This window comes from Entelurus aequoreus, linkage group LG21, assembly GCF_033978785.1.
Source record: "Entelurus aequoreus isolate RoL-2023_Sb linkage group LG21, RoL_Eaeq_v1.1, whole genome shotgun sequence".
Lineage (NCBI taxonomy): Eukaryota > Metazoa > Chordata > Actinopteri > Syngnathiformes > Syngnathidae > Entelurus > Entelurus aequoreus.
The window spans coordinates 9,649,143-9,665,176 of NC_084751.1; the positions used below are offsets into that span (position 1 = coordinate 9,649,143).

Genomic DNA, 16,034 nt, shown 5'->3' on the forward strand with positions numbered 1-16,034 from the left:
GCCTTTGACAGCGTCTTCTCCCCGTCATCTTTGCTGTAGCGGTGTAGCGTGCAAGGACGGGTGTGGAAGAAGTGTCAAAAGATGGAGCTAACTGTTTGAATGACATTCAGACTTTACTTCAATCAATAACGGAGCAGCATCTCCTTATCCGTGGCTCACTGGTGCAACAACAACGCCGGAAATGCGTCCCGTGATAAACCGTCCAACCGGAACTCTCTAAATGGTAAATAGGTTATACTTGTACAGCGCTTTTCTACCTTCAAGGTACTCAAAGCGCTTTGACAGTATTTCCACATTCACCCATTCACACACTGATGGCGGGAGCTACCATGCAAGGCGCTAACCACGACCCATCCGGAGCAAGGGTGAAGTGTCTTGCTCAAGGACACAACGGTCATGACGAGGTTGGTAGAAGGTGGGGATTGAGCCAGGAACCCTCAGGTTTCTGACACGGCCACTCTCCAAACCGCGCCACGCCGTCCCCTCTAATAACTAAAGTTCCGTGGATGAATTATGTAAACTCACCACACCGGTATGTTTTAGCGCTTCCATAGCAAGATATAAGTTGTAACTTTACGCTACTTTATATTAGAAATGGCAACAGCGGAGGATGAATGTCCCATAACAAGAAGATAGTGAAAAAGAAGAAGCTTATCGACTACGGTATCTGCACGGACTACAGTGGCGGACGTGCGCAAATTTTCAGGACTTATGCAGATCTCAAATACACATCAGTAGGTACCAGAATGTAAGAAAAGTTGGTTTTGCATAATATTGTGAAACGAAACGCCACATAATATACGGTATCTGCTAATGGGTGCCATTTTGCGGTCCTTACACTACCGTTCAAAAGTTTGGGGTCACATTGAAATGTCCTTATTTTTGAAGGAAAAGCACTGTACTTTTCAATGAAGATAACTTTAAACTAGTCTTAACTTTAAAGAAATACACTCTATACATTGCTAATGTGGTAAATGACTATTCTAGCTGCAAATGTCTGGTTTTTGGTGCAATATCTACATAGGTGTATAGAGGCCCATTTCCAGAAACTATCACTCCAGTGTTCTAATGGTACAATGTGTTTGCTCATTGGCTCAGAAGGCTAATTGATGATTAGAAAACCCTTGTGCAATCATGTTCACACATCTGAAAACAGTTTAGCTCGTTACAGAAGCTACAAAACTGACCTTCCTTTGAGCAGATTGAGTTTCTGGAGCATCACATTTGTGGGGTCAATTAAACGCTCAAAATGGCCAGAAAAAGAGAACTTTCATCTGAAACTCGACAGTCTATTCTTGTTCTTAGAAATGAAGGCTATTCCACTAAATTGTTTGGGTGACCCCAAACTTTTGAACGGTAGTGTATATACACACCATAGTAATACTTGTATCTCTGACTACAGTAGCCGTAATGCGCCGACAATCCATCAAGCGGTGCGGCTTCAAAGTCATACTAAAACATTTTGACACATTTTTGAGCGCCGTGTGTAATGTTCTATATTTTCAATGAAACATTTAAAGTTTTGGTGTTGTTTACTGGCATCACATTTGTTAGAATAATTATGTATAAAGTTATCACACAACTCTTATGCTTAAAGGCCGTTGCTATAGTTATTATCAATTGTGCTGAAGTTGTACTTTTCTATCTGTGCAAAGACACAATTTGTGGTCTTGCTTTGCGAGTTTGCTTTTGTCAGCAGTTTGGTTCCAGACCCTGCCTGCTGACAGCCAAGGACGGACATCGAGTACCTCGGCGCGGACAGGACAGAGACAGGGCGAGATCCATTCTGAATAATCATGTATTGTGTCTACTGGGGCTGCTTGGAGCCTCAGTGATGTTAACTAGGGACCTCCCGAATAAATAGAGGACCACGTGGGACTGTACCTTAGAGCGTAGGGCAGGGGTGGGCAATTCATTTTTACCGGGGGCCGCATGAGCATCCCGAGCACTGCTGGAGGGCCACATCGACAATATTTCAATTAAATTTTGCTCAATATTATTTTTGATATATACCGTAAGATTAATAATAATAATAATAATAATAATAATTAATAATAATAGTAATACTTCAACATAGTGTGTGTAACAGCATTCCATGACTAATATAAATAAATTAGCATTAATAATAAATGACAGTAAAATAAGCACACGTATGACTGAGGAGTCATAGTGTAACTTTGTGTGGTGTTTGAGTTGTCTGACTTTTTGTGTGGCCATAAACGCACCAGTGGTTTAGTGCTATGCGTGTTGGTGACAGATGACAAGTTGGTTTTGGCCTGGTTTGTACGGCAGAAAATGACTAGTTTTTCCAGATAGAAGTGTTTTACTCATGTTTTTGGTGTGGTTATGTCCGAATATAAACAGTTTTGCTCAATAAAGTGATCGATATAATTCCTGTCCTCGAAGCATCTCGATAGACGTTACAATAATTGAACGGTGTTCAATTGAACGGTGTTGACGAACACCGTTAGGGCCGCTTGTTGTCACTGTCACTCAAAGTTGCATTGCAAAATTACATAGAATAAATATGTTTATTTTGTTTAGAATTCAGATGGGATTTGATTTGGTGCGCGGCATATATTTGCTGTGCGCAGCAGACGCTTGAGCAGTGCGCAATTGCGCAGGCACGCACCTTAGAGGGAACGTTGCTTGGCAGTTCATGTCTTGTTGAAAACACGGCATTCCTCATCAACTTTTCTCTTTTTAGCGTCTCGGGTGTAAACCGGGCATCACTTGTCGCTGCATGCGCACCTTCACTCGCAGGTTACACACGGACACACGCCCATAAATAATACTTTTCAAAATAAAAGCAGCACAGTTGTATTGCGCGCACGACATAGATGTTTTTTCAACTTTATTTTGTAATTTGTGATTGCAGCTGTTCACATTCACTCACAATCACGCACACGTCCACACGGAAGTAATACAAATAACGATTTTCAAAACAAAAGCAGCACCGTTGTATTGCACACTCGACATAGATACTTTTTTAAATTTATTTTGTAATTTATAATTGGCCTCACGCGGGCCGGACAGGGACGCACGAAGGGCCGGATGCGGCCCGCGGGCCGCAGAATGCCCAGGTCTGGCGTAGGGGGAAACTGTAACTGAGTGTACAGCCCAGTACGTCTCTCCTCATGAGTGAAATTCAACTCTGTCTCTGCGTGATTCCTTCTTCTTGTCTTGTGTAATAGATAGTTTGGTGTTTGAACCTGACAATATTGCAGTCTGCAGGTATCTCTTATGTGTGACTACCATCTACTGATCACACTTATCACTACACCATGTACCAAATAAAATTGCTTCGAGGTCGGTAAGCAAAACCAGAATTATTCCGTACATAAGGCGCACTGTCGATTTTTGAGAAAATTAAAGGATTTTAAGTACGCCTTATAGTCCGAAAAATACTGTATATATAAATATGTGTACAGTGCATGTAATAGCAGGAGTACGTACGCAGACCCACGGGTGCTTGAGGGCCTCCTGTGCTGTGATTCTCTTGGCCGGGTTGATTGTCAACATCTGGTTGATCAGATTCTTCGCTTCAGGCGTCACCGTGTCCCACTCAGGAGAGGGAAACTGAAGTGAACGCGCATGCACACACACACACACACAGGTTAAAAGGGTGATGATGATGGTGATGATGATAATAACAGTGACGGGTGAAGGCTCACATCATATGCTCCAGCTTTGATCTGCTGGTACAGTTTGTGTTGGTCTTCGTCCCAGAAGGGAGGGTAACCCACCAGGAGGATGTAGAGGATCACGCCTACGCACACACACACACACACACACATTAGACTGTATATAGTAAAAGTAATGAGTGTGCATTCTAAAAAAGAAACAAGCTTGTTACCGCATGCCCAGATGTCTACCGGTTTTCCATACGCTTCCTTCCTCAACACCTCTGGAGACAAATAACCTGGTGTACCTGCAAAGCCTACACACACACACACACACACACACACACACACACACACACACACACACACACACACACACACACACACACACACACACACACACACACACACACAAACACACACAAACACACACACACACACACACACACACACACACACACACACACACACACACACACACACACACACAAAATATGATTGTTTGTAGAACGCCGCTGAGGTTGTACCCTTCAGGAAAACTACACTAAACCACTGTCTTGTGTTTTAATTTGGCTTCTTTGTGACGTCACCACCGGTCCAGGGACAAGGCATTTTTGCTTTGATGGCTCTGACATGAGCCTTTCTGGCACATTTCTGAGGAGCTTGCATTTTCCTTTTTGTTTCTGCTTTAGTTGATTCTGCCTTGGATTTTATAGCCAATTTCTGTCCCTTCGACTCCCCCTCCACTTCTAACTGCTCCAAATGCAAAATTCATAAAGAGTACAAACAATGTTTATTCTATTAGCTAACTTCCTTTATCTGAATAGTCATTTGTGATTTACAGCAGGAAATAACAAATATCTTGCAGTCATGTTGTTTATGTTTCAAAATGTTTCAACTATTCAATGTCAAACTATAAAGAGAAAAAATAATGAACAAAATGTCAGCTACTGTCTTGTTGTAAAACACCAATGAAAATGAAAGTTAGCATTTACACAGTCTATACTGTAGCAAACATGTCTGCTGCCACAATCGTGTGTGTTCTTAAATGTGTATTCCACCTCTTTCACGTCGAGAGCAGTTTTGATTTGTGCTTACATGGTAAACAAGTCAAATGAATGTTTTATCCACACGCATACACATTGTGGGTTTCCTGGACGTGGTCTACATCGCTAAAAGAAACATCTAAGGAAGAGAATCCCTCTGCCATCTTCCACTAGTTTATTAATATATAAATCTTGCCTCTGATTGGCCTGTCCCTAATGTTTTGCCCTAATATTAACCAATCGTGACTCATCATAGTAAACAACCAACCAATCATGGATGTTTTTATACGTAAACCAACCAATCATCATTGATGTTTCCCATATATGTTGTCCCCTGCCCGTGGAGTTGCTTCACCACATAGCTTACATTTTTAAGTTAATCATTTTCAATGGAAAACGGTAGTTTTTACCACTGGATTATCAAAAACCGTACTCATTATGGGAAAACTGTAGTTGTTATCAGGTATGGCAAAGAGACTGATCAAGATTTTAACACACATTGTAGGTCGGAAAAAACGAACAAAAACGGAAAATAATTTGTTATATTTTTACAGAGATAAAAAAAGACGGATTTCCCACTATAGACGGAAAAATCACAAGACTGGAAGAAACAGGGTCTCTGCAGGTTTTAAAAAGCAAATGTAAGACTTTTTTAAGACCATAACGAATACAATTTAAGACTTATTTCACATCGATAGGTGAGAGGCATTATTCGTGATCTAGAATAAACTTTCCCGAGCATCGAGGCGAGAAAGAGGCTCACCAGAGGACGGTGTCAACAAAGCAACACAAGCTATTTAGCTCTCTGTGATCACAGCGCCACTGTAAATAGCTTGTCTGCGTTAGCACTTGTAATTACAACATCACCAATAGCTGGTTAATATTCATGTCACTAAATGTAACTGGAGCATTGTTGGCAGTTTTTGGATAGCTATTCTGTGGACAGATCTGTGCATACAGAGGACAGTTCAGCTAGTCATTGTTGTTGTTTTGGCTTGTTAAAGAGAAAGTTGATCCATTACCCCATTGTTGTTTGTTTGATATACAGTGCTGTATAACACTTTTATATTGTGTTCAAAGTGTACTAACCTAGGCTGACCATACGTCCTCTTTTCCCCGGACATGTCCTCTTTTGCGGGGGTGTCCGGGCGGGGTTTCTTAAATGCCTCAAATGTCCGGCATTTTGAGTTAGGGTTGCGTGTATTTTCAATGTACGTCCAGGGTTAAGTTAAGAAGGGGTTAAAAAAAAACTGAAGGTGCGCGCACGTAGCAACATTCGTGAGGGAGGGGCAGAGACACAGAGCGAGAGAGCTAGTGAGTGGAGAGACAGACATGAAAACAAGAAATGCCGAAAAGTAAATGCAACTTCACGGATGATTTGCGGGAAAAGTATTCGTGTTTTCGTCCTGGCCGTGACACATGGGAAGCAGAATGCACTGTGTGCAAAGCAGGAACATATGTATCTGTGGCTAATAAAGGGGCCAAAGATCTACAAGCCCATATCGGCACTACAAAGCACAAAACAGCTGTGCAGGGCGAGAGCTCGTCTGCTGTTTTTTGTTTAAATTTAATTAACTTCTTTTGAGGCATTATTTATGCTTAGATTATATACAAGAGGTTATTTTGAATATTTCTACCTCTGCACTTTTTTTCCAAAACTGTGAATGTTTAAGTGTGACTTATTTTGTTATACTGTCAACCAGTGTTGGCGTTAACGCACTTTTTGTGTTTTAAAAATTTTTTTTTAACCATTTGTGGCCCACAGCTAATGTTTTAAAGGCCCACGGCACATTCTAAAAATACTATTAAAATAAACAAAAACATAACAAAAGTGAAATAAAAAAGCTTAAAAGTGAAATGTAATTTAGAAAAAGTTGCAATGTTGACTAATAAAACAAAGCTGTTTTTTTTTTTTTCAAACGGTCATTGCTCAAAACATAATATTGAATCAAAATCAATGTTATAATGAATTAGTGACCTATCCAAGGTTCCGATTACTTCACATCAAATATTCCACTTTGAAAAATATTTTTGGTGGAAGATTTTGCATATTTTGTGTGTTTGCCATAAAAAACATTTTTTGATTTTGACAAAAAAGGGCGGAAAACAAAACAAAAAAAAAACCAACAAAAAAAACTAAAACATTTTGAAATGAGGAATAGATCTGAAGTTGATGTAGACTCCGGAGATTTAAGTGTTAAATATAAAATGTATGTATGCACTGGCACACCATTATCATCATTTCATGACACAAGCAAAACACTTTTTACACTTTTATACTAAAATAAATACACCTACAACTTATTAAATAAAAACATAGAAAAAAATACCAGCAGCGGTAAAGATTAGATCCATGAAGGAAAGAAGAAAGTGAATGAATGTTTATAACTGAATACATTTACATATGCATACACATTTGTTTTCTTTTGTATGATCTTTCTTAATGAATTAAGTAACGTTTATGACAACCCTTTTCCAAAACACAATATAGAATGTGAGATATAACAGGATAATGCATACATTTGTCATTTGTTTTCAAAACGCTTACAAAAAAGTGGGACCCCAAAAATTTACTGTGGGACCCCATTTTTATGACTTGATGGGGTCCCCCATTTTGAAAATTCCTAGCGCCAACACTGCTGTCAACAGAGGAGAAAAAATGCTTTATTTAAAAAAATATATTATTTATAAAGCAAGTTCGAGTATCATTGGCAAATGTTCACCGGCCTTGGCGTGCTGCCCGCCTTGGCACGCATATGTGTCCTCTTTTTGGGATTTCAGAATATGGTCAGCCTAACTAACCTTCACTAAAATATGGACTTTTGTCGAGCTGGACCCCATTATTCATATTTACATTGTTTCTTATGAAGACATTTGCCTCACTATACAAACTGTTTCATTAACAAACCCCGTTCAAGAAACATTTAAGTTTGTAAATCGAGGTTCCACTGTCAAAGACGAACATCTCTGAATGGACAGAAAGTTCTGGATGGTGTGGCAATTTAATCTCAGAACAATATTATGAATCATTCTGTAAGCAAATTAGGTCGAAAATCAGTTTGTTTTTTTACTCATGTCAGCTCTTGAATTTATGTGTGTAAGTGTGTGTGTGTGTGTGTGTGTGTGTGTGCGTGTGTGTGTGTGTGCGTGTATGTATCATACCAAACCAGGCTTGCTGCTCTCCTTGGACCTCGATGGCCAGTCCAAAGTCCGCCAGCTTTACGGCCGCATTTTTACACTTGCTGGCCAGCAGCAGATTCTCAGGCTGCACGACAGCACAAAGCATGTTAGCACTCCATGTCAGCACCAGAACCTTCTATTAGAACCAGACAGTCATCTGCTGGATGAGAATTCATTCATTTATTCGGGTAGACAAGATTAAATACAAAACATTTGAGCATAAATATTTGCTCAAACACAAGAAGACACTACAACAACATCCAATAAAAGCAACCTACAACAGCTAATTAGCAACAGTGTTTTATAACCTCAATCAGGGCACAAATGACTTGTAAACAAGAGGGAGGATTTAATCAAATGACCCAATTAAATTATACAGCAAGGACTAAACTCACCATACAAAGCTCACTCTCATTTAGAAAGAAGACAAATTTAAACTCCATCCATCCATCTATTGTCTACCGCTTGTCCCTTTCGGGGTCGCTGGTATTTAAACTAAATAATAATAATGCCTTCCAGCGAAAAGAGCAAATACTAACAGCTAATTAGCTTACATTAACAGCGATACCGAGCTTGTAAACCAAACGCACCAAAAAGTACGTTTAGAGCAGAGCAGGGCTGCAACAACTAATCGATTAAATCGATTAAAATCGATTACAAAAATAGTTGCCGATTAATTTAGTCATCGATTCGTTGGATCTATGCTATGCGCATGCGCAGAAGCTTTTTAAAAAAAAAAAAAAAAATTAATTTTTTTTTTTTTTTTAAATAAACCTTTATTTATAAACTGCAACATGTACAAACAGCTGAGAAACAATAATCAAAATAAGTATGGTGCCAGTATGCTGGGTTTTTTTCAATAAAATACTGGAAAGGATAGAAATGTAGTTTGTCTCTTTTATCCGATTATTAATCGATTAATCGAAGTAATAATCGACAGATTAATCGATTATCAAATTAATCGTTAGTTGCAGCCCTAGAGCAGAGCTGAGCAAACATTTTGACTCGAGGGCCACATTGAGAGAAAAATGTGTCTGGGGCCAATGTGTATGTGTGTAAATTACATGTACACATTTAGCTGCAAAAACCTGCTGTACAGTATGTGTGTTTGGGTCCCTTTTTTTCAGGAACACTAATACCAAAAGTCATAACATCCGATAGAATTCTAAAAAACGTAGGACCACCTAAAAAAAAAACGGAATGGAATTTAACCGTTTTTTACTGAATGTGACACCCCAAATGTACATTAAAATAAAGAAAGTGGGATTTACAATATTAACTGTGAACAATAAAACACTGAATATTAACAACATATGAACGTCGCTCTTTTACTTCTCAGACCAGCTCCTCTGTAAAATATACACAACTACGATCAAGCAAAACGCAACAAAAATGTAACAAACAGCAAAATATGAATGCAAAGTGTAATAAACTGATATATTATCACTTTTATGCAGAAATTGGTTGTAAAAATTTGCTTCTGCATTTGTTTCTGATACACGCGTTTCAGGCTGGCTGCTCTGAAAACAAACCCCGCCCACTCTGCTTTGTTCCTGGTCTGAGCTGCTGTGACGTAGATTACCGTAATAACTCCTATAACACCCAAAAGCACAGATTCCGACCATTGAAATGCTTTGTATAGTTCAAGACTTACGGTAATTTAAAAACAGCACTGCTCATCATAATGGCGGCGACAGTTTTGATGTTAAAAGGTCTAAAAAAAATGATGTAGAACGTCCTGAGGTCCGGATTGAAAATCATAACGGGCCGCATTTTGCCCAGCTCTGGTTTAGAGGTTTTGTATATTTGCAAAACAACTGTACTCTATGTTTAATAAGACAATGTAAGCACACGGGCTAATACTTAAAAATTATTATAATTATATTATTATAAGAGGGCAGCACGGTGGAACAGGGGTTACTGCATGTGCCTCTCAATATGAAGGTCCTGAGTAGTCCTGGGTTCGATCCTGCGCTCGGGATCTTCCTGTGTGGAGTTTGCATGTTCTCCCCGTGACTGCGTGGGTTCCCTCCGAGTACTCCGGCTTCCTCCCACCTCCAAAGACATGCACCTGGGGATAGGCCCCTCCCACCTCCAAAGACATGCACCTGGGGATAGGTTGATTGGCAACACTAAATCATACTTGTCAACCTTGAGACCTCCGATATCGGGAGGTGGGGGGGGGGGGGGGGGGGGCGTGGTTAAGAGGAGAGTATATTTACAGCTAGAATACACCAAATCAAGTATTTCATATATATATATATATATATATATATATATATATATATAAAAAAATATATATATATAAAAAAAAAAAATATATATATATATACATATATATATATATATATATATATATATTATTTATTTTTTTAAATTTTATTATACATATAAATAAAATATTTGAATTTCAGTGTTCTGCAGGCTATCCAGTAGATGGCAGTATTGTCCTGTTTAAGAGTGTCACAACATTGCTGTTTACGGCAGACGAACTGCTTTACGGTAGACTAAACGTGACTGCTGCTGTTGTGTGTTGTTACCGCGCTGGGAGGACGTTAATGAAACTGCCTAACAATAAACCCACATAAGTAACCAAGAACTCTCTCTCCTTGTTGTGCACTCTACTCTCTAAAAGCCGTAGATGTTATGACGTCATTGGGCAGGCAAGCTGTTTATATTGTGGGAAAGCGGACGTGAGAACAGGCTGTCCCCACTCAGGTCCGCATTGAGCTGGAGGGGGCGTGGCCTCCAGCTCCGGCTGAATACTGGGAGTTTGTCGGGAGAAAATCTCTGCCGGGAGGTTGTCGGGAGAGGCGCTGAATACCGGGATTCTCCCGCTAAAAACGGGAGGGTTGGCAAGTATGCACTAAATGGTCCCTAGTGTGTGAATGTTGTCTGTCTATCTGTGTTGGCACTGTGATGAGGTAGCGACTTGTCCAGGGTGTACCCCGCCTTCCGCCCGAATGCAGCTGAGCTAGGCTCCAGCACCCCCTGCCACCCCAAAAGGGACAAGCAGTAGAAAGTGGATGGATATTATTATAAGATACTGTAAAAGACGCAAACATTCAAGTTTTCCGGTCTCCCCTTGTTGTGTGTCGGTGCTGTTCACACAAAAAAGGGCATATTGGCAGGGCGGAGTGACTTTTCCACAGTTCCTCCCCCCAAAAAAACAAGCTCTAATGCACAAACATGCTAAAAGGCGTGCAGGTACTCACCTTGAGGTCCCTGTGGACCACACCCATCTGATGGCAGTGAAGCACCGCCTCCAGGATCTGCTGGATGCAATGACTGCATGCAAACAGCAGGGGGAGCCGGTTAGTAAGGCATGCAGAGGCGGCGCCCACATGGCACTCTGCGTCAGCTGTGTGTGTGTGTGTGTGTGTGTGTGTGTGTGTGTGTGTGTGTGTGTGTGTGTGTGTGTGTGTGTGTGTGTGTGTGATGGGACATGAGTCAGCCACATCAGGAGTGCCGTGTCCAACCTGCACTCCCCTTCCTTGTTATTTAAAGCCGCACCACCTTGCACGAACACATTAAGTCAAGAACTCTCCGTCAGTCACATGCTCTCCCTCGCAAACCGTTTCTTCCAAAAAGTGCAACAACAAAAAAGGAAAGGAAAGCTTCAGCGGAAACAAAGGGGACAGCAGGCACAGACGTGACGAGGACGATGCAACACAAAGACACACAACAGTGAGACACACAATAAGAACACACCTTGAGGTCCCTGTGTACTATGTCATGTTGGTGTGTGTAAGACACGCTGTCTACAATCTGATGGATACAATAACTGCGGAGACAAGACCACATACACGTTGAGGAGCAAGCGAGGTCATGACATCGAAGTAACGCCTATTATTTCACCCAGGCTGTTTCCTATGTCACGCTTTTTTATTTGATTTTAAGATCATACCATACCAATACAACTTTATTTGTAAAGCCCTTTAAAAACAAAGGGCTGTACACCACAAACAAGTAAACACACAAAAAGCAGAGAAATACAGGCAATGGACAGACTAAAATATATCATTAAAAACAGAGGTAAAACACATATATATGCACATAAAAAGATGATCTTAAGAGCAATTTGTTAGATAAAAGGCAGTTAAAAAGTTAAAAACAGTTTAAAAACAGTTCAAATTCTGGCGATTAAGCTGACAGGTCTTTTTTTACGACAAATTTACTGTGTTTTTTGTAGCATATTACTGTAAATGAAAAAACGGCATCACAGTTTCTTACGGTCACATTCTGGCGATTAAGTTGACAGGTTGTTTTTTTTACGACAAATTTACCCTGTTTTTTACATCATATTACTGTAAATGGGAAAAAGACAATAGTTTTTTACGTTGAAATTCTGGTGACTGAGCGGACAGGTTTCTTACGAACACATTTACAGTGGAGTTTTTTTTACAGCATCTTACTGTAAATGAAAAAAAGACATCACAGTTTTTACGGTGAAATTCTGGCGACTGACCTGCCAATATTTTCCCCAACAAATTGACGGTGTTTTTTACAGCATATTACTGTAAATGGAAAAAAGACAATAGTTTTTTACGTTGAGCGGACAGGTTTCTTACGAACACATTTACAGTGGAGTTTTTTTTATAGCATTTTATTGTAAATGGAAAAACGATATTACAGTTTTTTATAGTGAAATTCTGGCGACTGAGTTGCCAATTTTTTTTCCAAAAAATTTACAGTGTTTTTTTCAGCATAATACTGTAAATGGAAAAGCCGCGTCACAGTTTTTTACGGCCAAATTCTGGCAATTAACTGACAGGTTTTTTTTACCCACAAATTTACAGCATATTATACATTTTTTTACGTACACTTTAAAACAATTTAGATTTTACAGTAAAAAAAACTGGCAGCTAAGTTGGCAAAATGGTTCCGTAAAATGTAGTGTTTTTTACAGCATATTACTGTAAATGGAAAAACGGCGTCACAGTTTTTACCGAAAAATTCTGGCAACTGAGCTGCCAGTTCTTACCGTAAAATCTACAGTTGTTGTTTTTACAGTGTATTACTGTAAATAAAAATGGTACTACAGTTTTTTACGATTAAATTCTGGTGACCGTTTTTTTTTTTTGCTACAAATTTACGGTGTTTTTTGTAGCATATTACTGTAAATGGAAAAACGGCATCACAGTTTCTTACGGTCACATTCTGGCGATTAAGCTGACAGGTTGTTTTTTTTTACGACAAATTTACCCTGTTTTTTACAGCATCTTACTGTAAATGGAAAAAAAGACATCACAGTTTTTACGGTGAAATTCTGGCGACTGAGCTGCCAATTTTTTCCCCAGCAAATTGACGGTGTTTTTTACAGCATATTACTGTAAATGGAAAAAAGACAATACAGTTTTTTACGTTGAAATCCTGGTGACTGAGCGGACAGGTTTCGTACGAACACATTTACAGAGGAGGTTTTTTTTATAGCATTTTATTGTAAATGGAAAAACCATATTACAGTTTTTTATAGTGAAATTCTGGCGACTGAGTTGCCAATTTTTTTTCCAAAAAATTTACGGTGTTTTTTACAGCATATTACTGTAAATGGAAAAGCCGCATCACAGTTTTTTACGGTCAAATTCTGGCAATTAACTGACAGGTTTTTTCTACCCACAAATTTACAGCATATTATACATTTTTTTACGTACACTTTAAAACAATTTAGATTTTACAGTAAAAAAAACTGGCAGCTAAGTTGGCAAAATGGTTCCGTAAAATGTAGTGTTTTTACAGCATATTACTGTAAATGGAAAAACGGCGTCACAGTTTTTACCGAAAAGTTCTTGCAACTGAGCTGCCAGTTTTTACCGTAAAATCTACAGTTGTTGTATTTACAGTGTATTACTGTAAATAAAAATGGTACTACAGTTTTTTACGATTAAATTCTGGTGACCGTTTTTTTTTTTTGCTACAAATTTACGGTGTTTTTTGTAGCATATTACTGTAAATGGAAAAACGGCATCACAGTTTCTTACGGTCAAAGTCTGGCGATTAAGCTGACAGGTTTTTTTTTTTACGACAAATTTACCCTGTTTTTTACAGCATCTTACTGTAAATGGAAAAAAAGACATCACAGTTTTTACGGTGAAATTCTGGCGACTGAGCTGCCAATTTTTTCCCCAGCAAATTGACGGTGTTTTTTACAGCATATTACTGTAAATGGAAAAAAGACAATACAGTTTTTTACGTTGAAATCCTGGTGACTGAGCGGACAGGTTTCTTACGAACACATTTACAGAGGAGGTTTTTTTTATAGCATTTTATTGTAAATGGAAAAACCATATTACAGTTTTTTATAGTTAAATTCTGGCGACTGAGCTGCCAATTTTTTTTCCGAAAAATTTACGGTGTTTTTTACAGCATATTACTGTAAATGGAAAAGCCGCATCACAGTTTTTTACGGCCAAATTCTGGCAATTAACTGACAGGTTTTTTTTACCCACAAATTTACAGCATATTATACATTTTTTTACGTACACTTTAAAACCATTTAGATTTTACAGTAAAAAAAAACTGACAGCTAAATTGGCAAAATGGTTCCATAAAATGTAGTGTTTTTTACAGCATATTACTGTAAATGGAAAAACGGCGTCAGTTTTTACCGAAAAATTCTGGCAACTGACCTGCCAGTTTTTACCGTAAAATCTACAGTTGTTTTTACAGTGTATTACTGTAAATAAAAATGATACTACAGTTTTTTGCGATTAAATTCTGGTGACCGTTTTTTTTTTTTTGCTACAAATTTACGGTGTTTTTTGTAGCATATAACTGTCTATGGAAAAACGGCATCACAGTTTCTTACGGTCAAATTCTGACGATTAAGCTGACAGGTTTTTTTTTTACGACAAATTTACCATGTTTTTTTACAGCATCTTACTGTAAATGAAAAAAAGACATCACAGTTTTTACGGTGAAATTCTGGCGACTGAGCTGCCAATATATTCCCCAGCAAATTGACGGTGTTTTTTACAGCATATTACTGTAAATGGAAAAAAGACAATACAGTTTTTTACGTTGAAATTCTGGTGACTGAGCGGACAGGTTTCTCACGAACACATTTACAGTGGAGTTTTTTTATAGCATTTTATTGTAAATGGAAAAACGATATTACAGTTTTTTATAGTGAAATTCTGGCGACTGAGTTGCCAATTTTTTTTCAAAAAAATTTAGTAGTTTTTTACAGCATAAATGGAAAAGCCGCGTCACAGTTTTTTACGGCCAAATTCTGGCAATTAACTGACAGGTTTTTTTACCCACAAATTTACAGCATATTATAAAAATTTTTACGTACACATTAAAACAATTTAGATTTTACAGTAAAAAAAACTGACAGCTAAGTTGGCAAAATGGTTCCGTAAAATGTAGTGTTTTTTACAGCATATTACTGTAAATGGAAAAACACCGTCACAGTTTTTCCTGAAAAATTCTGGCAACTGAGCTGCCAGTTTTTACCGTAAAATCTACAGTTGTTGTTTTTACAGTGTATTACTGTAAAAAAAAAATGGTACTACAGTTTTTTACGATTAAATTCTGGTGACCGTTTTTTTTTTTTTTTTGCTACAAATTTACGGTGTTTTTTGTAGCATATTACTAAAAAAGGAAAAAACGGAAAAACGGCGTCACAGTTTTTACCGAAAAATTCTGGCAACTGAGCTGCCAGTTTTTACCGTAAAATCTACAGTTGTTGTTTTTACAGTGTATTACTGTAAATAAAAATAGTACTACAGTTTTTACGATTAAATTCTGGTGACCGTTTTTTTTTTTTTGCTACAAATTTACGGTGTTTTTTGTAGCATATTACTGTCTATGGAAAAACGAAATCACAGTTTCTTACGGTCAAATTCTGGCGATTAAGCTGACAGGTTGTTTTTTTACGACAAATTTACCCTGTTTTTTACAGCATCTTACTGTAAATGGAAAAAAGACATCCGTTTTTACGGTGAAATTCTGGCAACTGAGCTGCCAATATTTTCCCCAACAAATTGACGGTGTTTTTTACAGCATATTACTGTAAATGGAAAAAAGACAATACAGTTTTTTACGTTGAAATTCTGGTGACTGAGCGGACAGGTTTCTTACGAACACATTTACAGTGGAGTTTTTTTTTTATAGCATTTTATTGTAAATGGAAAAACGATATTACAGTTTTTTATAGTGAAATTCTGGCGACTGAGTTGCC

General features: G+C 38.3%; 1 protein-coding gene across 13 annotated transcripts in view; it reads right to left on the reverse strand.

Moving 5' to 3' along the window:
* LOC133638322 (calcium/calmodulin-dependent protein kinase type II subunit beta) overlaps window positions 1-16,034 on the reverse strand; it is a 67,898-nt gene that overhangs the window by 38,439 nt on the left and 13,425 nt on the right. For 7 of the 13 annotated variants that reach the window (XM_062030833.1, XM_062030832.1, XM_062030830.1 and 4 more), the window contains 5 exons: window positions 11,065-11,137; window positions 7,832-7,934; window positions 3,857-3,940; window positions 3,675-3,769; window positions 3,457-3,579 (listed from right to left, as the gene is read on the reverse strand). In XM_062030833.1, coding sequence (XP_061886817.1) covers window positions 3,457-3,579; window positions 3,675-3,769; window positions 3,857-3,940; window positions 7,832-7,934; window positions 11,065-11,137 — 478 coding nt within the window. Of the gene's footprint in view, window positions 1-3,456; window positions 3,580-3,674; window positions 3,941-7,831; window positions 7,935-11,064; window positions 11,138-16,034 lie in introns of all 13 variants that reach the window. The other 6 variants (XM_062030821.1, XM_062030826.1, XM_062030824.1 and 3 more) reach the window with 1 other exon arrangement.